At 35.3% G+C, this 24,975-nt stretch overlaps 1 protein-coding gene across 4 annotated transcripts in view; it reads left to right on the top strand.

The window, feature by feature from the left end:
• aPKC (protein kinase C iota type) overlaps positions 1 to 24,975 on the top strand; it is a 146,673-nt gene that overhangs the window by 33,638 nt on the left and 88,060 nt on the right. The window contains exon 1 of one of the 4 annotated variants that reach the window (XM_065359788.1): positions 20,490 to 20,863. The exons of the other annotated variants lie outside the window; for them this stretch is intronic. Within the exon in view, the coding sequence (XP_065215860.1) occupies positions 20,806 to 20,863 (58 nt within the window). The 5' untranslated portion in view covers positions 20,490 to 20,805. Of the gene's footprint in view, positions 1 to 20,489; positions 20,864 to 24,975 lie in introns of those variants that run through there. 4 annotated transcript variants of the gene reach the window in all.

Raw genomic sequence — 24,975 nt, 5'->3', positions numbered from 1 at the left:
TTTACATCTGCTTTGAAGTAGTTAGAATGATGATGGAGTACATGAGTATCGCGATGACTCAATTTTTGATGTTTCATCTTTGATTTTAAATGGTATAAAGTGCTATAGAATTTACCAAACAAATCCAGTTGAGGTGCGTGTAATTTTCTTACTCACGCTGAGCTGTAGTGTCCGTATGTGGGTTTATAATCCCTCAACCCAGATTGCAGATACACTGTGGTGCCTCCTAATAACCAAATAACGTCACAACATTCTTGATGGTGTCGATGTGCGATTTTTTTATTTCCTCCTTTCGGCAAACGCTTATCAACTATTTATTTTCTTGGACGCTTTGCATTTTGACTCAATTTCCTTGCTGCTACGTTGTTTTCTGCAGGTACACCTGCAAAATCAATGCCTTCTACTCTCCATCCGTTTAGCGAGCATTCTAAATTGCAAAATGTTTCTTTGCACGAAACACAAGGTCAATCTGTTAATTTTTTACGAAATAAAGAATTCGGTTTTATATTGCAAACTTTCGAGACGACCACACAATCGCTGGTAATGTTTTTCCATCCGTCTTGTGAGCATTTGGAATTGCAAAATGATGAGGCCATAACAAATACAATACTTAACCTGTTTAAGCGAACTAAGAATTTTTTAGAAATAGATTTGCCCGTGACAAAGCCAGAGGTTTCTCAAGTAATCATCTACCTTAATTGGTCAATTTTATATGTTTAAAGTATGTGCATTTATTTTTTAAATATTTATGGCAATTTTGACATTTTCGAGGATAAATTGTCTTCCTATTATGCAGAGTTGCAGTTTTATGAGATGTATGTTCTTCTGATTTTCAAATTGATCGAAATGAAGAATTTTGCCCAAGTACCTATTCTTCTTTTTTCGCATAATTTTGAAATTTACACATTGCTCGTAACTAGGAGGTGAAACTGAATTTTCGACTGGTTCGATCTCGTATGCATGTGTTATGATGCGTTTAATGAATATTTTCTGTACCAGTAGTATCGTGATACTAGTTTAGTACAATTTGAACACTGTTGATCAAAATAAAACCTGTAAGATAGGAATTCGAAATTTTGAAATTGAGTAAAATAAATACAAAATTTTATCCCTATTTTAAATGGAAGGAAGGCTGCGAAAAATCTCCACACCCAAAACATCTTGCCTTCTTCAAGAAGTTTTTCTTCTTTTGGTGGGTTTTCTTAATTCGGCCTTCCCTAGGCCTGACGAATAAAGCTTGAGGTGATTGAGACTGTTTCACTTCTTTAGTGGAGCCATTACCTCTCAAGTTGGCTTCCTCCTGCAACAATATATTAAAATATTCATTTACAGAAACTTTAGGGAAGCCTCCACACCCAAAACATCTTGCCTTCTTCAAGAAGTTTTTCTTCTTTTGGTGGGTTTTCTTAATTCGGCCTTCCCTAGGCCTGACGAATAAAGCTTGAGGTGATTGAGACTGTTTCACTTCTTTAGTGGAGCCATTACCTCTCAAGTTGGCTTCCTCCTGCAACAATATATTAAAATATTCATTTACAGAAACTTTAGGGAAGCCTCCTTTAGCTAGATTAATTGAACGTTCTTCTCAATTTCTTTCCATGGCATCCTTTCCAGGGTGTCTAACAGGTACTGCAGGTACTGCAAGTACTGTAAAAGTACTGCATTGAAATCCTTGGTACTGCAAGTACTGCAAAGTACTGTATTTTTTCTCAGAATAATTGATTTAAAATTTTTTAAAAACCTCAAAATAAATTAATTGGTGAAAATTTAAAAATACAAAAAAATGTTCATTTTGTACCTCAAAAGATGGCAACACTTGTAAAAAATTTATCAACAAATTCCAACCGGTTCAAAAATATTTTTTTTTCTTTGGGGGGGGGTCGGTGTGTGCTGGATTTAAAAATATAAGGTAATGCAAAAAGTACTGTAAAAGTACTGCATTTCTTCGGAGAAATTTTGTTAGACATCCTGCTTTCGAAGTCTTGGTCGCTTAAGGAAAACAACACGTAAGGGGGTATCTTTTTCAAACTGTCGAGATTTTGAAAGAATTTTTTGCTCGTCATAAATGGTGCTGCGTAATCGGAGGAGGACGCTTGGTCACGTGCGTCTTTATTGTCGATAATCAATTGCTTCAATAACTGGAAACTGTAAGAACCCCCAGTTATCCAGCACCTTTGCAAAAAATATTGAGATTATAGTATCCCGTCATCAATGTCGACGCAATGATGACTGGAAGACCCAGTATTACAAAACGTACTAGGCCTACTTCCATTTTTCCTTGTGGCTGCAAAGAACACTAGAAACAAATTGTAAGTATAAAATGCAAAAAAAATGTTATCCCTAATATGGCATATTGCAATGTTTTCAAAATACAAAAATTACTAAAGTGTTTTTATAAATTGTGAAATACATACATTTATGTGATACTAAAATCTTTGTTACTTAACATATGACGGAGTAAAGAGAAAAAAAATGAAAGAAATAAGTCATTTTTTAGAATAGCTTTTCACATATCTTAACAAATAAATAAAGAATAAGTCGAGAGAGAAATAAAAAAACTGTTTAACGTCTATCATTATTAGGGTGTTTAATTTCCATCTATCATTATTAGGGGTTTTAATGGTGAATACGATGGCTTTGCACCTTTCATTCCTTTGATCCCACTGATATAATTTAGTTAAGTTTTCAGAACTCACTGTTTCTGTTTGGAGACCAAAAGGGGCCAGTCTGATGTCTTTTGGAGTGGGATCCTGGTTCGAAGGAATGGAAGTGTTGGTCGAAGTTTTCCTCAATTTGGTACAACATAATAATTACAATATTAAATCTTCTCTGTTTCGGATATTTCGATCATAACTTGACTTACTTACCTATACATACAACAATATCAATAAAGCTGCGACAACGATAACTCCTATAATGATGATGAGTATTGTGCTAGTGTTGGCCACACTAAATGTGACTTCCCAGTCGGTTTTTGTCACATCCTGCTTCTGAAACCTAAATAAATAATAAAAAAAAAATCATAATCGATATCACACAAAAACTTATATATACATTCAACATTTTTTCTTCGATATACTTTGGCTATCATAAAAAAAGACTTCGGAAAAAATAACATCAATCAGCTACAACCATCCAAACACCATCGACGAAAAATTCTCTTGTGAATACAAAAAAATAAATTAAATAAAAATGCTCCCAATTTTATAAAACGAAAGAAAGTATTTTTCTTACCTCCTATTCAGCATTTTCACCCCATCTCACTCTGCCCGAAACCTCGTCCATCGTGAGGTACTCCCGACCCGGGAACCATGCGAAAGCTTGGTGCTGCTGGACTGGAGGATACCTCACGATATTGACCACCAACGAACACATCATATGATTAAAAAAGGGGAACGCCCTTTGGAAATCCGCCGAAAAATTAGGGAAAGGTGGTACATTTCCCCCATGTTAGACCTCAGAGTAGAGCGCGCCGATGTACCTCTAAAAAAATAATAAAAAAACAACAAGAAATTAATACAAAAATTTTTTTAATCAGAGTTACGCATGAGATAAAATTTTTTCTTGAATCTCTTACCAGGCTTCAGTGCCAGTGGTTATTGAACCACCAGCATTCGTAACTCAAACAGCGCAACGACTCCGGCGCCAACCTATACATCATCGCATCATGGGAATCGTGGGGAAACACAGCAGTATCAGCGGCTCCAGGAACCCCAAACCAATTATGGTTGATAGGTATTCTTTTTGTTTTCCGGCGGTAGGGATCGTAGTTACGACTTCCACGAAGCCTAAAAAATCTGGCCCTCCTTGAAATTCCTGAAATAGATTCAAAAAAACAAAAATTATTCACAAAGTCTTCGAAAAAATTTTCCCCTCATTTTTTTCCCTCCCCCTTCTATCAAACACAGTATTATACCAAAATCTTACGATAAAATTTTTTCTTACCCTTGGTAAATGCCTCGGTGATTCGTCATACACAAGGATTCCCTCTGACACTGCAGGAAGTGGGGCTGGAGCCGACGTGGACGCTTCATTTTCGGATCCCTCTGCCTCCTCTTCCGCCTCTTCTTCATCAGTGGACAAGTCCACCATAGACCCAACTGAAATGGCCGGACTGACCGCGCTCAGTGTGACACGTCGGGTCGCGGTAGCTTCTTCATACGAAGGCGGCAAATCCTGTGACCCCGAGGCTTGCTCGGTATCCGGCAGCGGGCCTATGTTGCTAGTAGCTAAACTTAGAAGAGCCTCGGCGGCCGGAACTTCTTCTGGTACCTCTTCCGGCCAATCAAAAATATCGGAATAAGGTGGTACCACCACTAAGTTATTAATTTTTAAATTAATTAAAATTCCTTTAATTAGAATAAAAAACAATGAGGTATTGCTCCGCCTACAAAATCGGACTAGAAGAACGAAGCGGATGTTTCTTAGAAAATTTTTCTAGATGTTTGTTCAGTTGGAGCCATTCTTGGGGATCAAAAATGTAATCTCAGTTTGGTGCAAATGTTTGCATAATTGCTTCCACGTAGGCAAGTTTTTGGTACTTGGGCTGCAAAGTGGTTGTTGCTTGATAGGTAATAATATATCTTGCCATGGATTCAGCAAAGAAGTAGTAAAAATTTTCTAATACATCATCCGCCACTGTTTTCGGAAGTAATTTTGGGTTTAAGTTGAGAACCCACGAAAAAGTTGCTTCTGTTTTGAAGAAAGCAGTAACTTTACCGGCAGCTTGCATTTATAAACTTGAGGGATTCATAACACCAGTGACAAAAAAACAAATTTTACAAAATATAAGTACACAATTTAAACAAGTTACAAATAAAATAGCACAACAGAAGTTTGCAAAAATATTGGTACACAATACACACTGAATGCCAAGACAACTGCAAAAACATAAGTGAAATACTTAGGTGTGTTCTGCACAAGTACAGGTATTCAATATTTGTGTTCAGAATTACCGTTATAGTATCTCTTCTTTCATTCAAAAATCACCCCCACAGACACCAAGTGGATAATCATTTTCAATCAGCATCCAAAGAGAAGCTAGTACGATATGCATTCACACACGCAGATGCTGTTGTTGAGGCAACAGCTAAAGGATCTACATTAACACTAGGTCGAAAAATAGTTGGCGAAATTTGAGACATGCTTTCCGTAGAATTTCAACATCCGAGCAACAATATCTCTCCATTTCAAGCTGAAAATTGAATTGAGTTTTATTATGAACTTCTAGCTTGTCTGGTCCATAAAAAATCAAATCTGGAATATCTCCATTATAGTTTTGGTTATTTTTAGTATTTGGTGTTTACTTTTAAGCACCAAGTTTGGGCTTCTGCAATGATTTAACAATCGCCCGATCGAGCCGTCTTCTTCAATGGCATTTGTAATATACGATTTCTCATTGTAACACCAGAACACAGCGTAGCGATAGTCTTCGGATGAATCTCGTTTTCGGTGTTGCAATATTTGAAATAACCTTTGCAGAGGTTTTCAATCCCAAACATCTTAGGTAATGCTGAACAGTACTTGAATAGCTGACAGATTGTTTTATTTTCGTATTTGTTTACACGATGTTGCTTGAGACATTCAGAACCATTAAATAAATGTCCACAGTTACTACATTCTTCAAATGTGGCCGTGGAATTGAGTACATTGGACGGTGCAATTATGCATATAATCATGCTCATAACCTTCATGACATTTTCTACAATAGCTATTAGCTGTGAAGGCTCCAGCTAAATGTTTTATTACATTGTAGTGGTTATTCTGATGGATTACATCATCTATTTACCTGTATCTCAGCGTGACTTCAAACCCATCAACTTCGCAAAAATGGGACTGAAGTCACGCTATCACTACTGTAGGTCTAGGTACCTATTTTAGTAATATGAACATACTTGATCAATAATACTTTTTAAAAATCTTCAACATTATCATAACTAACCAAAATATTTAAATCCTTACATGCTTGATTTCAAATTTTCAATTCTTCAGCATCACTAAGTAAATCTTTCAACTCCCTTTTACTTTTTTTGGAGGAAACCAGTTGGAAGGAATTATCCATTATTTGAGAGAAATTAATTCTTGAATCACCATCAGACTTATTCTTCATCCAACTTTTCAATTCCTCTGTTCTTTTCCATGCTGGATTTTTTTTAATTTTCGAAGTTGAATTCACATTTAGTCTTCTTGAACCACTATTCAATTGCTTCAAAAACACATCCTCAATGGCTATTGTGTTATGAGCAAAATCATTATGGTTTATGTGATCAGGTTCCCAAAATGTCACTGATAGTTCTGTGCTTTCAGAAGAGAATTCGTTTTGTGAGTTGCTGTTATGGAATCTTTCATAGTTTCCAGTTTTTTATCGTTCAACTCTTTGTGTTAGATTTTGCTTAATTTTGACGAAAACATTTATTCGAACTTTGCTAAGTAGGTACATGCATACATATATTATGTAATGTACTACTCGTAGGTCTAGGAGTAAAAAAAAAAGTTTGAAAAATCCATTACGTTCATGTCCTTAATGTGTGGGTAATCGTTTAGTCGTGCGAATTTTTAATGTCTGTTACTAAAGGAACATTAGAAAATCCCAACGATGCTGTATAATATTGAAACTACATTTTGATTCGTTTAACTTTTGGTTTGGTGGTGTTTAACTCCACAATACGATACCGTAATTTTATACTTCGCTATACGTGGACCCGGACACCGGTCGTCTTGAGACAGATGGGTCCATTTCTGATCGGACGTGTACGTGCGTTGTGAAATTTATCGCATTAGTGTAGGATTTTTAAAACTAGGGCATCTTTCGTTTTTACGACCACAAGAAAACAACTATACGCGATCGGGCAACGGGAGTAATTTAGTTAATGGCAGTTTTCTTATTGTCGTCTCCCAAACAGAGAAAATATTTTCGACTTTTGAGAAAAGAATTAACGTAATACACTGGGTCGAGCTAGGCAGGGGTGAACAGCTCGCTACGACTGTGCACTTGTGCCAAATGACCCGGGAAAATTATTACTGCGTCGTCGGCGATGCGATATAATTATCGTCGAACGATTTCCATAGAAATGTCAAACGTACTCGCTGTGTACGTGACGGTAGTTTTGGAATTTGATAACACCAGGGGTGGTTTATCGACGAGGAACGGGGCAGGTGGTGTCTTTCTTAATGATTTTGGTTGAATAAATGAAGAAGAAGTGGTGACTACCAGTAAATCTCAAAAAAGCTGCAGTAGGAGGGAAATCTGATCGCGCAGGGGTCAAGCGGTAACCTCACTATGCAATTTGAGATGATGAGTATTTTCATAGCATCGAGTATTATACATTATTTAATAAAAATCGCTTCAAATATGTGGTAAAATCTGATACAAAGCTCACTCACTGCAATGTGATGCTTACCAGTAGAGCTCAAATATGTTCTTTATGGGTACACGCAAAATTTTACGGTCACTCATAGTAAGTAACACTTTATTATAACACGAAAAACATTAATATTCACTGCACCGAACAGATTTAAGTAAGTAGGTACTCGCAAAATTTGACGACTTAACTGAAGGACGAATCACAACTGACAGAAGGACATGCCTCGAAAATTACAAACCAAAAAAATTTTAAAATATGAAAACACGCAAATACGATAAATAGAATATTAAAATGTGTAGGTACTTACTTCATAACTTTCCATTTTTCAGCTTCACTGGAAGTTCAATACAAAATTCAAAATTTGAAAAAATAAAATAAAAATGATCACAAATAATACAATAAACAGAATAAATAATTTTTAAAAAATTCAAGAAATTACAAAAAATGTTTGAAGTAGGTACTTTTAAAACTTGTAAGTATTTGAATACTAAATACTTTTTAAAAAAAACTACAAAAAATTAGAGATCAAGTTAGAAGAGAACACTTGTTCAAGATGCTAGTTATAACAGACTATGTACTCGTAAATTTGATTGGAGATCTACTCGTACTTGTATATTTTTCCTATAGATCTAGCAAAAATCCGTTGAAATTCGTGGGGGATAGGGTTTTGGGGGTAAAATGTAATTTAATTATTGTCTCTGTATAGCTACCATCCTACTCACTGTTCTTTTGTCAAGTCATAAAATCAAATACTTTATTGTCTATGCTAAATCAAAGCAAATTGAAGAAGAGTTGCCTTCACTATCAAAACGCATTCGTCACATTTTACTTCTTAATTAAATCACCTGTGGAGATGTCCATTTACATGCGATGGGAACTAAACTTGATAAAGATCTCCACAGGTTAGCGTTTTTAAAACTGCATAAAACAGGCGCCACTATATTTGAAAAGAGAACACAGGGTTATAAAAATTTATTTCATTTCAAAGTACTTTACAAAACTTACATGTAGGTATACTTAAAATGTAACTTGATAAAATTCGCTCAAAAATTCCATCAAATGCATTATATGTGAAAATATGATCATAAACTATGATACAGAATGCCTCAGTATCCGAGGCTACATTATTTTTACACCTAAATTCCAAAAGAATATTTATTGAGCCTGTCAAAGCAGAATTCAAATTTTCTTCTTGATGAGAGCAATTGAATAGGTACAACCATAGGTATATAGCTAATGAACTCATCCATTTCATAAGGAGTATTTATGACTGCTGTATTATAATAGGTAGAGTAAAATTGAGCAAACATTTGATATAAAAGGGAGGTTCGCTTTTTATCAAAATCTAGAGTAGGTATTTCACAAGGGTATGATCTATCATTCAGCTCTGATCTGTAAGATTCCAATGCTAAATTATCAAATTAACTAATTCGTTTTGAAAACTCATTGCACCTCTTTGTTTGGAAAAATACAATTACATATCTGGGTTTCAAAAGTGAATTACTCACTCTTACACACCAATTATGATGAGTTGTCTGTGGTAAGGCAGGGCAATTACATATAGGTACATATACACTTGCCAAGATCTTAACCAACACCTCTTAACACGCAAAACTTTGATTTCAGTGAAAAATTTGTTTTCTTTGTTACCCACAAATACTGTGAAAACACTTTGTAATTTACAACATTTATACAATTGAAATTTTAGCATGTACCTAAATTTCAATGAGTACATATTGATGTTGAGAAAATGTTACATTTTACACGCTAGATCGTGACATGCACAACTGAAGCTGGAAACTTGACATACATATATCAGTGCTGGATATAATTACATACTACCTTCTATTGATACAATTTCACAAACTTACAACGAAATTATGAGTACTTAGATTTTTGTCTTCAAATCGTACACACCTGTAAGTAGTCTCATTATTAAGTGGACATGTATAGAAATTTTCATTAAAAATGTCATTTTGATTCATACTTTCCTGGCTGAGGGTTTTACAAACTTTCAACGTACCGAATTAATTACAAAGGTATTCAAAACTGAAAGTTGCATTTTTTTCTTACATATACATTATTAAATTTTCGGTTGACACTGTATTGAAAAATTTTTCTTGCTGAATTTTTAGCATTTCAATACGTTAATCGTATTGTGTACGTTTTCCACAATTGATTTTTCTTCCGTCGTAATCAAATTTCGTGTGATGACTCGTAAAATCTCAGTTTCACTGAAACATAACCAAACTCACTTCAACTGGTTGTGGGTAATAATATTTTACAAATTTGTAGCGATAACACATAAATGATGAAGTGATAAATTACCGAGAGCTTTTGACCTCGCTTCGTCCGGGCTATTACAACTATTTTTTCGACAAAAAGAGCAAAATAAAGATTTGTTTATTTCTACAATCATAGAATTTCGAGAACTTTTGCTCTCGCTTCGCTCCAGCTACATAATTTGTGTTTCATTTTAGAAATCAAAATTTTTAGATAATTGATCTCTAAGATTTGAAGAATTTCAAGTCCAACAAAATCAACTCATTTTGATGTCAAAAGTAATGCGATTCAATATCTTGGAACTATCAATTTAAGTATGCTTGTGCCCTCGCTCCACTCGGCTAATTTGTTTTTCATTTTAGAGATTTGAATTTTCATTAAAGTATTGACAACTAAAATTTGAAGAAGGTCAAATCCAGATATGTATTTTCAAAATGACAAAATACCGCGTAAATTTCATGTTTTTTTTTTTTGAAAACGTATCAATTTAAAAAACGACACTAAACAACACTAACAATATGTATACTTGATGATTTTTTTTGCACGTGTGTGCGTGAAGTAGGAGAGAGGGAGGGGGCATAAAAATTAGTGGGTGGGTGGTCTCCTCGACATACTCGCGCCTCGCGCCCTAATTTGAAAATCTTGTGCATGGAGTTGAATGGCGTATACCGGCGTTGGAAATGGTGGTAGAACTGGAAGCAGGGTTTTAAGATCACGATTGTGATGAAGAGTTGCTATGGATATCTTTGCAAAGAGAACGTATGCTTTTAATCGCAGATTGAAACGTCAATTATTTTGTTTTCTTTTTTGGTGGCCTGTCACGAAAAGAACACTGGTTTGGTTGAGCACCCCCTTTCCCTCCCCCCCCCCATTATTTTTGCAAATTTTGGTTTAGATTTGGGTAATTATCTGACCTTATACATTTTTTAAAAAAAGCTTATCTTTTGTTTTGAATCAATCTTTTTTGTAATTTATGTAATATGGAAGTGATTGTTTTCGTTTTTTTTCTGATTGGTTGAATACCTGCTGAATTTAATTTTTTTTTCACGTGTTCGGATGGAAATCATGTTATCTATTGCTGCTGAATATTATGATCAGAGCGCAGATAAAATTATTAATGATTTATGGAAAAAACACGTCATTGCAGTTACTCATGCAATTTCTTAAAAAATGTAAAAAAAATGTAAAAAATGAAAGAAAAAAAAAGAAAAAAAAGATGAAAATAATAAAAAAAAAAGAAAAAAATGAAAAAAAAAAGAAAAGAAAAAAAAGAAGATGAAAACATTTTAAAAAAAAAAAAATGAATAAGTATAACGTGCGAAGAAAAAAACACTGCGCAATTTCCAAGCTGCAAGAAAGAAACGTGAAAGCTGCAAAATAACCAGAAGAATCCTGAAACCGAAGGAATTCGAAGAATACAAAGATGTACACGAAAAAGAGCATTGAAAAGTAGACCTGAAATCATTCAGAATCAAGTCAGTCTGAAAATCGAGCAAAGAATACGAAATCGTCATTCCATTCGTCGATTTGAAAATGTTATTTCAAGATTCCAATCACCGACGATGCCCATGATTATTTTGTTTCATTTTGGACAAGTTGTCAAATACGTTGTGAACAAAAACTTGCTATTCGAAAGTGTCACTTCAAGATTTCAAGCATCGATGATGCTCTTGACCATTTTATTCCACTTTGGTCAAGTTCTCAGTCAGATAATCTTCACTGGAAGGATGTGGTGAAAAAACTGGGACAGTCGATTCGAAAATGACGCTTCAATACATCCCAAATATTGTTGCTTTGCTATGTTCTCAGCATGAATAAAATCCAAACGAAATGTTTAGTTGCAAAAAATTTGTGTTGCCTATCGAAATACGAGCCATTACCGTGCCACATCCGAGAGCTTATCAAAGTCCAGCTATGGTGAAAAATTAACGTTTTATCGGATGCAGACGTCGAAGAATTTAATCGCAAGCGTTTCTACAGTCTGTTCAGAAATGGTCATTGTTCGAAATCAATACTATGCGTTGTGGAAATATTCGTTGGAAGTGTCGTCGTCGAAACTTTTCCATTCCAAATGCCTTCAAGTTCTGAAAAATTACACGAAGAAGAAATACCAATTGATTTGCAGTTGAAAAATGTGATAATGATAGAAAAAATAAAAATATAGAATAAATACATTTAAAAAATAAATATAATGTTACGTAAAAAAAAAAAAAAAAAAAAAAGAATAAATGTGTATGTTTATTTAAAAAACGACGTGTTTTTTCTAAAAGAAAAAATCAAAACCAAATTCAAAACAGGTTGAAATTTTCCTTAGTAAACTTGCAAAATTAATTTGGCTATTTCAGCAATTATTATATTATTTGAATTGCAAAAGAGATTTTTCAAAGCGAAAGAATAATCCTTTTCAAAATATGGGACTGAAAAATAAATGCATCAAAAACAAGCGGGAATCAAAATTTGTATGATTAAAATGTAGTATTAATCATCTGTGACGAAATATTCAATAAAAAATGACGGGGAAGAAAAGATTTCTCGAATAACGAGCAAAGTTTATTCATTTTTAACAAAACGTGGGCTAAATTTATTTACGCTCGATGAACTAGAAAAATTTCAATCTTAAAATTACCCTAAGCGGTTAGTGGCCCTGCCATATTCCCACAATCTGATGTATTTATGTAATTCTTTAATAGGCCGCCAACTAATTTAAAAAATTTCAAACGTTCGTTTTATGCATCAGTAAACTCACTAGTCAGCTTCAAATCATCGTCGGTCTTCACCTTGCTTCCTCTTCCACCATGTTTATCATCAAAAGCCGAAAGATAATCGTGGTCGATCAAATCAACAACAACATGCAAAAGATTTTCAAATATGTAACGTATTTAAAAAAGAAAAAAAAAAGAAATACCAACGTTATCCTCTCGTTTGACCTTCTTCGTGGAAATCCAAACTGGGAATATTTCGTTGCTGGAATGCGAATGGTTATAATGGATAGACAGACCGGATACGGGTAGAAAAACAGGGGAAGGGAAGGAAATCGACAAACGAGAGGCATTTTATTTAGTGATTTTTCCGCTACATTATTCGCGACCTTTTTTTCTCCTTGTTTTTCTGTGTGTTTTTTCCCGTATATTATACGGGTAACTCGGAAAAAGAATACTCGTAAAAAAAAACTGCAGAACGATAACGGAGGGATAGTCGAAATGGGGGTAAAAGGAAAAAGAATGAAAGTGGTGCTATGCGAAGATACGTGTATAAATGTACCTCTCTACCTATGTCGTTATATTCTCGTTGCCTTGGAAAACCTCGTGTTCGCGTAGTTTTCTCTAAAATAAACATACCATAGCTCGAAAAAAGGAGAGGACGTAGACGTAGGTACTACCTACTTGTTGAATAAAACAATATCATCGCGAAAAGCAGCAGAGTTTAGGGAGAATTGCGAAAAATGAAGTGGAGACGAACAGAGAACTCTCTCGTAAAGGTGAAATAGTGGGTTTTCATCGAGTTTATAATTTTATTTTTTAATTCCTTTGTATCGCGCGATTCTTGGGCTCAACTGAGGAGTGTGTGAGCTGGATGAGGGATGACTGACATTATCTTGGTCGTAGAAAACACTTGTGTGCGAACTGAGGATGTATTACTTTCATTTCGAAGAGAGTTATTTTTGCACTTGGTGTTTCTGTTGTAAATTAAATTATTCAAAGTTGAAATCGTGATGATCATTTTGCAGAGTAATATCTTCACTGAGATTGAAATTTTTCTGAAAAAATTTCGAACTACTCTGACTTTTTCACTTTTTTTATTCTTTGAGAATGCATCTGGGAGAATGAGTGAAATTTTTTAGTAACAGAGGTACGACTTTTAGAGTTTTAATTTTTAGCAGTTTTAAGCTAGGTAAATATTAGAACATTTCAGCATTTTGATGATGGAGAATTTATGTAAAAATTAGGTAGGTATGCTTCCATAATGGTTTGGTATAATTTATAAATTTCGTATGCTTTTCTTCGATGTTCCTTGTTATGGTACTCGGCAGAAGTGACCAACCATAAGCAGGTTTGGTCTCGGTACACACCAATGAATTCGGATGTAGATTCCTTGGACAACGACATCTTTAAATTTAAAAATTACACACACAAAACGCAATTACAATGAGAATCAAAAATACAAATCAGATCAAACGTACTCAACTACTAACTAGAATCGATCACTATTTTGTTGGGCTACTACATCTTCTCCTCATCGGTGAACGGCTTATCATGGACCATCGCCTTGAAAAGGCTCCAGAATGGTTTCCACTTGGTTCGCGTGCTATCAAATACCATGAGCTTGACGGGCTTCATTTTGAACATTGGAGTTGTCAAAGATGCTGACGACGATGTAGGAATCATACATACAAACTTACCTCATGTTTGCTTGTACTTTTCTAGAAATATGTTAGAACTACTAGCAATAAGGATGTCGTCAACATACTCGTAGATGACTAAGATGCAAATCAAATCTGCTTTCAAAAAATAGAAAATACATCGATCAGCAATGAATTGCTGAAAACCCAACGACAAAATCAAAGTCTCTAACTTCTTATAAAAGATCCTTGAACTTACAGGTAAGCCATACAAAGCTCGATTCAGCTTTATTACAAACTCGTTCTTATCAATATCCAAACAGTCTGGGATTAAAATATAGCAATCAAAGTCTAATTCTCCATAAAGGAACGCTGACTTTATATTGGCTTGAACTAAAATCAAATTCAACCTATTAACGACACTAAATAACCACCTTGCGACCTCCATATTAATTACAGGCGAATACTTTTCCTCAGAGGTAAACATCTTCTTTTGAGAGCTACCTATCGCTACCAATCTTGCTCTAGTGTACTCACAGTCATTCTCGTCTATCTTAACCGAATATACCCACATAGTTGGGATAGCTTTAACACCTTGCTTCATATCACATCTTCGAATAACAGAAAAAGTTTCTAAATCGAATAAACAAGTGAACTCCTCTTTCATGGCCTCAATCCAATTTTCTCAAAAAATTGAATTTCTAGCGTCACGAAAAGAACTAGGAATCTTATCACTGAGAAACATATTTTCTTCACACACAACAACTGATAATGAGTAGTTGTGGTCCAATCCTATAGACGGCCCATCAACTTGCTCATAAGCGAATTTGTCACCATTGAATTCGAAATCTCCTATGATTGCTCCTCCTTTGTCTTTCAGTTCTTTAATTTTTACTTTATTCAAAATTTGAAATAATAAATATTTTTACATACACAATAGAAATCACTATTTCCACCGTTGGATTTGATGATGATTCTTAAACGTTCTGTTGGGAGACAAAATTGGATAGGCCAAAATGGTAATATCTTTTACTAATTGCATAAAAAGTAAAAGTGTGGTGCGTTGAATAATTTACTTGAATAAGGGTTTTGCTGGGGATTGACTTGGTTTTTTCCCCAGACACAACAAAATATGTTTAATTTTGCATTAATTGAAAAATACAAATCAAAAAACACATATAAACAAAAACACACATAATAAAAAATACAAAATATTACAAATTTAAATAAACGTTCAGATCTATATTCAAATAGTAGACATTTACGCTGTTTACATTATAAATCGGCATCAGATACATAACGTGATAATGGTTCGTGAATCCTGAAACATACTAAAACCAAATTACACCCAAATCTAGAACTATGACTAAATTATTTTCGAACTTACTTCCTAATCCCAGACCTAAGATTTGAAGAGTGAGGTGAGGGTGAGACGAGTTGCTTCGATGATAGAACCTTACCGTTGGCCAATCCAGTTGGTCCAGCCTGCACCCCATTCTGGGCATAGCAAGTTTCTTGATTTCCAGTTGGGTATATTTTGCAGCCAGCACTTTTATGGTTAGATGAAAGCCATCCATTATTGGCTTGTTGTAATAGTTCTCCTTAGTAACAGCGTACAAAATGTAATTATCTCTTTTCTTTAGTTCAACCAATTCTCACACCTTTGCTCCTCTTGACCGCAATGTGTCTTGGTTGCCGAAAACCCTCCTGAACAAGAGTGCAATGCCCTTGGACATTTGTAACTCTCAGCTCACACAGTAGGCCAATGCGTACTCGGAAAACTGGCACATCACATCGTCCTCGATTTCCACTAGAGTAAAGACCCTCGTTAGACATGGTCTTTATATGTAGTTCCCCAGTTGAGACCTTTTATTTGATCATCTAGTTGTTTTTCTGCTTTGCTTAGGATGTTCTCGGCCCCAGTCAGGGTTATTTTGCTCAACTGCAGATACTCCCTGTAGGGCAGGAGAGCATCCACAGATGCTGGCCCAACTGGGTGGTGGAATGTTTCTTTGACAGCTCCGAGTACTAAGTACTGCATTACCGGCTTACATGTGGAATGAGTATATTAGGTTGTCAGACTTGGTTACTGAAAGTTTCTTGAAATCGTCGTGGCATTTGCGTTTTTCGTACAGCTCAAATCCTACCATTGAAATTTCCACAAAAAAGTTCTACCCAATGAAGTTGAAAAAGTGAAGTTCACTTACGACCAGCTGGAAAAGCACAGTGGTACTGATTGTGATATTCTCTTCTAGAATTAAAATTGCAATATCACAAGGATATCAAAGTCGTATACCTAAAAATGCACTTTGATAGCAGACTTAAAATATTATTTCTCCTAATGTTAGGATTACTATCAATACAACTGTAATTACTTCTGATACAAAAAAATCTCCATAAATTGAAGTTGGTATGTTTTCAAGGATTGTTTCCGGCAGCGATTGGGTTATCGTTAATCGGAGCGTTCGGATTAGCTAAATTTTCGTCGCGCACCGGAGGGTTATCTGGAGCCGAATGATTATTCGCGACATTGGCTATACTTACCTGAAAAATCGAAAGCGTTAGCCAAGTCATTGAGTAGGTTGTCATGGTTCGATAATTCTGGATAGAAATTACCAAACATCCTATCATCCCACTGGAGGATTAAATCCACCTTCATTCGCGTTTATGTCGGGCACGATTACATTATTCTAAACTCCGTACTGAATTTCATTGTTGCTTCGTTCGTTGTCGTCGTGGTTGATAAAAAAGTCTTTGCCATCGACTTCATAGACACCTTCTTCTTCCGAATTGTGTTCAACCAATACGTTTTCTCTGACCCTGCGATAGACTTCGTAGTCAATTTGCGCGTTGAAACAGATTCGCAGCTTTTTTTGCGTAGTGCGCAGCAGCGGCGGATTGTTTGGAATGTTATCATACCACGTACCAGATCCATCTCCTAAAAATCTCCAAGCCTCGCGCATTTGCGCTTCATCCGACTCCGTCAAAGTTTCACCATCAGACATGTTTAAGCTTTGTAAAAATCACAAACCACAGAAATACTCATAACCATTCACTAGAAACTTACTAAATTTAGCCTCGGACATACATTTATTGATAACCATTCAACTTTCTAAACTGATACAAACAAAATTCCTTCATCTTAAACCCTGCCCAGTCAAAATATTATCAGTACTCTTGGTTTAATACCAACTCCGGCCTATAGGAGCGCTAAAAAACATCTACCTCGAATTAATCTCTATTTTCTTTTCCATTTTATCAACTTGTAATTAATTTTTTGACTTGTAGGAGTGCTATACTCAATAAACAAAAATTAATCACATTTTTCAATCATCTTTAATACAAATAAAACTAAACTAACTTCATTTATTCTTAATTTCAAGTATATAAATTCTCAAAAGTACAACTGCAAACAAATCTAGCTATTCCTGGCTTGTTCCAGGTTGATCTTCGCTTGTATTTATTGCATTTCCAAACCGCAACGTCCAATAAGTTTTATAAATTTCGTACTTCTTATCAGTAGTCCAATCACTGTTCCAACGGGGGATCTCGGCGCTCGTTCTGTTGGGAGACAAAATTGGATAGGCCAAAATGGTAATATCTATTACTAATTGCATAAAAAGTAGAAGTGTGGTGCGTTGAATAATTTACTTGAATAAGGGTTTTGCTGGGGATTGACTTGGTTTTTTCCCTAGACGCGACAAAATATGTTTAATTTTGCATTAATTGAAAAATACAAATCAAAAAACACATATAAACAAAAACACACATAATAAAAAATACAAAATATTACAAATTTAAATAAACGTTCAGATCTATATTCAAATAGTAGACATTTACGCTGTTTACATTATAAATCGGCATCAGATACATAACGTGATAATGGTTCGTGAATCCTGAAACATACTAAAACCAAATTACACCGAAATCTAGAACTATGACTAAATTATTTTCGAACTTACTTCCTAATCCCAGACCTAAGATTTGAAGAGTGAGGGGAGGGTGAGACGAGTTGCTACCACTGCCCCTCTTTGGAAGTGCACGCTCTGACGATCACTGGCAGGCTCTTGAAGCATTCGATGATAGAACCTTACCATTGGCCAATCCAGTTGGTCCAGCCTGCACCCCATTCTGGGCATAGCAAGTTTCTTGATTTCCAGTTGGGTATATTTTGCAGCCAGCACTTTTATGGTTAGATGAAAGCCGTCCATTGTTGGCTTGTTGTAATAGTTCTCCTTAGTAACAGCGTACAAAATGTAATTATCTCTTTTCTTTAGTTCAACCAATTCTCACACCTTTGCTCCTCTTGACTGCAATGTGTCTTGGTTGCCGAAAACCCTCCTGAACAAGAGTGCAATGCCCTCGGACATTTGAAACTCTCAGCTCACACAGTAGGCCAATGCGTACTTGGAAAACTGGCACATCACATCATTCTCGATTTCCTCTAGAGTAAAGACCCTCGTTAGACGTGGTCTTTATATGTAGTTCCCCAGTTGAGACCTTTTATTTTATCATCTAGTTGTTTTTCTGCTTTGCTTAGGATGTTCTCGGCCCCAGTCGGGGTTATTTTGCTCAACTGCAGATACTCCCTGTAGGGCAGGAGAGCATCCACAGATGCTGGCCCAACTGGGTGGTAGAATGTTTCTTTGACAGCTCCGAGTACTAAGTACTGCATTACCGGCTTACATGTGGAATGAGTATATTAGGTTGTCAGACTTGGTTACTGAAAGTTTCTTGAAATCGTCGTGGCATTTGCGTTTTTCGTACAGCTCAAATCCTACCATTGAAATTTCCACAAAAAAGTTCTACCCAATGAAGTTGAAAAAGTGAAGTTCACTTACGACCAGCTGGAAAAGCACAGTGGTACTGATTGTGATATTCTCTTCTAGAATTAAAATTGCAATATCACAAGGATATCAAAGTCGTATACCTAAAAATGCACTTTGATAGCAGACTTGAAATATTATTTCTCCTAATGTTAGGATTACTATCAATACAACTGTAATTACTTCTGATATAAAAAAATCTCCATAAATTGAAGTTGGTATGTTTTCAAGGATTGTTTCCGGCAGCGATTGGGTTATCGTTAATCGGAGCGTTCGGATTAGCTAAATTTTTGTCGCGCGCCGGAGGGTTATCTGGAGCTGGATGATTATTCGCGACATTGGCTATACCTGAAAAATCTAAAGCGTTAGCCAAGTCATTGAGTAGGTTGTCAGGGTTTGATAATTCTGGATAGAAATTACCAAACATCCTATCATCCCACTGGAGGATTAAATCCACCTTCATTCGCGTTTATGTCGGACACGATTACATTATTCTGAACTCGGTACTGAATTTCATCGTCGCTTCGTTCATCGTCGTTGTGGTTGATAAAAAAGTCTTTGCCATCGACTTCATAGACACCTTCTTCCGAATCGTGTTCAACCAATATGTTTTCTCGGGCGTCTTCGAATTGTTCTTGAATTCCGCTCAGCTGAGATTACCGATTTCGTTGGCTCCGATGTTATTGGCCTGGTCGTGATGAATATTTTCAATAACGTTATCAGCAGCATCGTTGTTCATAGCGACGTTTCCATCTTCGAGAACAGGTTCGATTGGTTGTAATTGAAGCTGCAATTGTGCGACTTGATTTTCTGGAAAAAAGTGTAAACGTTTAAAATCGAAAGCGTTATCATCATCACTGTCATCGCTATCAAATAAGAGATGCTTGATAGCTAGACAGTTGAGATTAATCGAAAGCGTACCTCTATGAGCCAAGTCAGCTTCAAGTGCGGAGATTCGATCGTTTAATTCGGCTAGTGCGGATCTGTTTTCTTCGATGAGAGCATCACGTTAACTTATATTAAATAAGAATTTTAAATTGAATTTTAATAAAAACAAATTAAAAATTTTTGATTATAAAAATATGTAATTTGAAAAAAAAATTAAAAATTATTATTAAAAAAAAAATTGATTTAATTTTCTAGTTTAAGAGTAAAAATCTCCAGTTCTACTGCTCCTACTTTCCTGGTTTTTCTATGCATAATTTTTCTTTTTTTTCATTTTCCGAATTTCTCACAACAAGGTTTTTTTAGAAGGGGAATTCAATTTCTATATTATGCTTATAGCCACTATCAGATTTTAACACCTCATTAAAGGTTTATTTTTGTGAACCTTAGTGGTTATAAATTTACAATTGGAAGTGAGGAGAAAAGAGAAGAAGCTGTATATTTTTTGTGCGTCTTTGTAAAGTTCTGTTTGACTCTCTCGTTGCAATTGTGGATATAGTTGTACAATGTACATACAATAAATGCTATACAGAACACACGTTTACGTATACCTACCTACTATATGGTACCATATACAATGATACACGAGTAATTATGCAAATGGCTTGTATGGTTTCATTAAAAAGATGGAAGTAATTTCAACCATTCCATTTAAAATATATAGGTAGCGTACGTACACAGTTTTAGCGACAGTCGTATACAGAATAGAATGGTCTATAAAGGGCGAGGAGAAAGGAGAGCAGGATGGAGGCAAATCACGAGAGGAGAGAATATTGTCGTCGAGCTGTATACTAAGGATGTGTCCCGTCGCACCGATCGTGTCAGTGTATGTAGATTTACGCGTAATTACTTTAATTGTACTCGGTTGGTCGTCGATGACCTTTTGAGTTAAATTCGCGAGCTTACGAGTATTATGTGCACTTTGGTGTGGTCCAGTTATGGTCGGATTTTTTCGCTGGCGTGACGTTTTTTTTGTGATCGTATAGTAATTGCGTTGTTGTGTTGATCGAAATCGATGATGTGATCAGGTAGTTGTTTTACTGGCGTATGCATGGTTTCGTGTTTGATTTTGAATTGGGCATTGTGCTCAGAGCAACGGGCTGTTGAAGGTAATTTTTGATCCGGATAGCTTTTTAAGATGATTTTTTTGTTTCTTGAATTACCTGTTATAAAGTACTAAACGAATGTGGCCCTTTTCTCATTGTGTGAAACATGTCGATGGTATTGTGCAGAAAGGGCCAAACTGCTTTTCAAGAAGCGAATGTAAAACGTAAAATGGTATAATTCACACGTGGAAGCAATGAGAGAGAATGAAAGTGTTATGGCCTGAAGTAACAACATGAACGTTATTTTAAAAATATTTTATTGGAGAAATTTTCAGAAAGCTCTCCACTCCACCATCCTCCTCAAGACGTACATAAAAAAAAATTAACAAATTTTCAAAAAAAAATGTTTTTTGTTTGTCAAAAATATACTTAACATGCAATCGTAATAATTATTAGTTAAATTTCAAAAAACGAGTCGCATTAAAATTATGGCGTTTCTTCTTCTTCTTCGTCGGGGCTGTTTAGCCGATCTATTGCGTTATTTGAATGAAGTAAATTGAAATACTCCTCGTGGTATTCCACTGGTATTGCTCCTTTTACACATACTTAGGCCATTTAAATCGTTATATTTCTGTGTATAGATGGGCGATCTTCCAGTATACATCGCTTTTGGTTCCGACAACATTACTCCAGGGTTTCGTACTTTTTTCTCTTGATACTTAAGGTTGTTGATAATATTGATAAATTAACTTCTGTGTAGTGTAGCTTTTGGTGGATAAAAGTATTTTGCAAATGCGAGTGCGTCACCATTACCCTAATCAAGTTTATAATAATAATCTATCTTAAAAATCATCTTGCCTAACTAATTGTCATCATATGTCATCGTCGTCATCGTCGATAATGATGATTTCATCGTCATCGTCCATAATAATGATCATCGAAATTATTGTCGAACTCTTTCGTGGTTCTCGTAGTTTGAGTGAACCCAAATTAAAGATCTTGTGATTTCATCATAAGGCATCACTTCCAAGATCACAAAGCAGAAAAAAAAACATTTCTAAGAAAAATTTCCACGTCGCAAAAAGAAAATTTGAAAATCAAGCTAACACATACCTGCGATTAAGCGACATAGAAATAATAATAATTGAAAGAATCCAAAACTGCGTTCACGCTGTAAAATTGAACTAGAAAAAAGATCCGTCAAGGGAGGGATAAATGGTGAAGCTGAAAATACCATCGTAGAAAGTAGGTTAGGTTGGTAGGTGATGAATGGAGAAGTGTCAAACCGAAAGAAGATTTACGATCTGAGTCGACTGTCCGGGTGGAAAAAATCGTGCTGCTGTAGAGCTTAGAAAAGAGGAAAACTAACTTCTTTGTGGTGTATATAGGCTCGCTACAGTGTACACGACCAACGCGAACTTGAAAGTTGGCCGGTGTACGTATTTTACCCTGTTGATTCTTCTGGAATATTTGCCTTATTTTGTATCTAAGAAAATGACTTTTTGAAATGACTGATTTACTTGACTGTTGCAACACCAGCAGATTTCAATTTGATTTCGCTAGTACCTAACCTACCTATTCTCCAAATAATACAGTAAGGAAAGCAAGTGGCGGAGTCACAACAACAGCCCCTTCTCATTCTTTCCATGAGATTGTAAATTCTAAAATCAAGCAAAAGATATCAGTCCCTGAGTACATATTACAAGTTCGCTAACTCGACAATTAATGTGTGTTTTGTGTACATGAAAGCTCTCTTAACACTATATACGTGTATCCGAGCCGTGTACTTGCCGTGCGAAATGTAGGTATTGTATACATGTGCCACAAGATGAAGTACCTTTGAGATTAGAATGGTGTAAAGGATACACGTAAGAGCTGGTCTGTGTAGGAGCGACTTGTGTGAAATTTTTTACAGTGTAAATGAAGAGAGATATTTTCCGCGCCTTTATCGGCAACAACACAAGAGATTATTATACGCTCAGTTGGGAAACTCTACGAGTGGTGTATATTTATAAAGCTCAGTTTAATTCGAACGTCGACGTTGTCCTAATGTTTTGGAAAAAAAAAGAAAGACGTGTAGTGCCAGCATCGAAGCTTTGTTGCGAGATTTTAAAAATACATTTAAATACAAAATAAGATAAATGAAAAATATACACAAAATAAAAAAATACGAAAATTTACTTACTATGGCGCCTTCATAAGAATTGATATACGCAGGATCGTCGCTGATCACACTCCCATTACCTAATTATCAGGGATTGCAAACCGAAACCGAAACTGAAACCCCCAAAAACCGATTAAAATTTCTCAAAACCGAAACCAGGAGCGTTATTTTCCCACAACTGAAACCAAAACCGAAACCGGGAGCGTTATTTTTCCAAATTCAAAACCGAAACCAAGAGCATAACCGATTGAAAACTGAATTGGTTTTGGTTTTGGAATTTTTCAGGTAATTAGCCTAATTAATACTACATTTTTAGTAAAAATTGAGTAAAAACTGATGCTAAAGGTGAAAAGGCCTGAAAACTAAAAAAGTTGACAAATTTGGCACTGCTAAAGTGCCGTTTTCTAGTCACATACACAAAGTATTTGAAAAAGTGATCACTTTCTTGGCTTTCTTCCCTCTGAAAAATGAAGAAAAAAGGAAAAAACCGAAACCAAAACCGAAACAGAAACCGATTCCTTTGAAATAAAACCCTTTAAGCAAAACCGGAACGAGAGAGATAATATTTTAAAAAACCAAAACCAAAACCGAAACCTTTACTTTTTCAAAAACCGAAACAAAAACCGAGAGTGATATCTATCCGGTTTTCAAGCCCTGCTAATTATGGGTTCATTGTGATCAGAATCAATCACAATTACTTCTGGCCAATCAGATTTGTCACTGTAGAAGTGTACATCTAGATACTAAAAAAAATTGTTAGAAATGTGGTGATCATTGTTAAATATGAGGTGATAATTGTGTCAGGAATTCAATTCTCTACAAAAAAGGGTTTCAACTTATTTTTGATATCTTTAAAACTGAATGAAATAATTGATAAAAATGAATTTTTCTTGTTTATTGAAGTGAGATTAAAAATCAAGAAAAATGTCTAGTTGATAAAAGTGAACGGACAGATAACATTCATTATGTATATAAATTAATTGAATTTTTACTTACTTTACTTATTATTCCGTTTTTTATGAGTGTTGATGGCATTGGTAGCCCTCTTGGAGGGCATTGAGTGCCAATTCCCTTTCTTCTTCCTTTTGGTAGAGTTGGGAGTCTCATCCCCATTATAAGAAATTTTCTGTTACCAGCTGAATTCTGACCAAGTTGCTGGCGAGCAGATGATATTGAGGTAGGCACTATAAACAGAAAAAACTCACTTAATAATCTGGGTACTATCATTAACTTCACGAAATCCACCTACAGTATCTATGTACCCAGATAAGCAGGATTCATCAATATACAATCTGGAACTGTCACATCTGGTTAAAGTTTCATCGCAAAATTGAATGTTTGTAAGGAATCTGGAATTCAGTGAAGTATCATTTCTAAATATGTAAAATAAAATTAAAAAAAGCACTATAAACGTTATAAACTGAAATGAAATGCCGAATCATATATCATAAATAACGTGTGCTGTTCACTTTGCACCTCAATGGGGGCTTGTACCAACGTTACTTTTATCATGGAATTTTTCCTAATGTTTTTATAGATTTTTCATATGTGACAACTACACCCCCCTCCCCCCTCCTTTGAAAATGCTTGTCCCGAGCATTTAAATTATAGCATAATCTCAAGATTATTGATTATGTATGGGTTTACATCTATTACAATATTATTCTTAGAATTATTCACAAGTTCGAGCTATCTGTATGTAATTCTTGGGGTTGGGATTGGTCTGCTATAACAATGCTAACATATGTGAGGACGCATACCAAAAGGGACCAAATTTCAGAGTTTTTTTTTTTTTTTTTTGGTCGTATGGTCCCTTTTCGTATGCGCCCTCACATATAGTGCATGAAGTTTTAATATAATCATGGCTTCTAAGATTACAAAATGAGGGTTAAAATTACTAGCCAGGTTATGTAAAAAATATCGCCCCAAAATTGGTTTTCAAACATACCTTTCGGGGGGTTTTTCACGTTGATGAATTTTATTCGATTTTTTAGTTCCTCTGTGGAAGTTT

Source organism: Planococcus citri, chromosome 4 (assembly GCF_950023065.1).
Source record: "Planococcus citri chromosome 4, ihPlaCitr1.1, whole genome shotgun sequence".
Classification (NCBI taxonomy): Eukaryota; Metazoa; Arthropoda; class Insecta; order Hemiptera; family Pseudococcidae; genus Planococcus; species Planococcus citri.
Note: the sequence above shows the minus strand (reverse complement) of the source record. Positions and strands in the feature narration are given on the sequence as shown.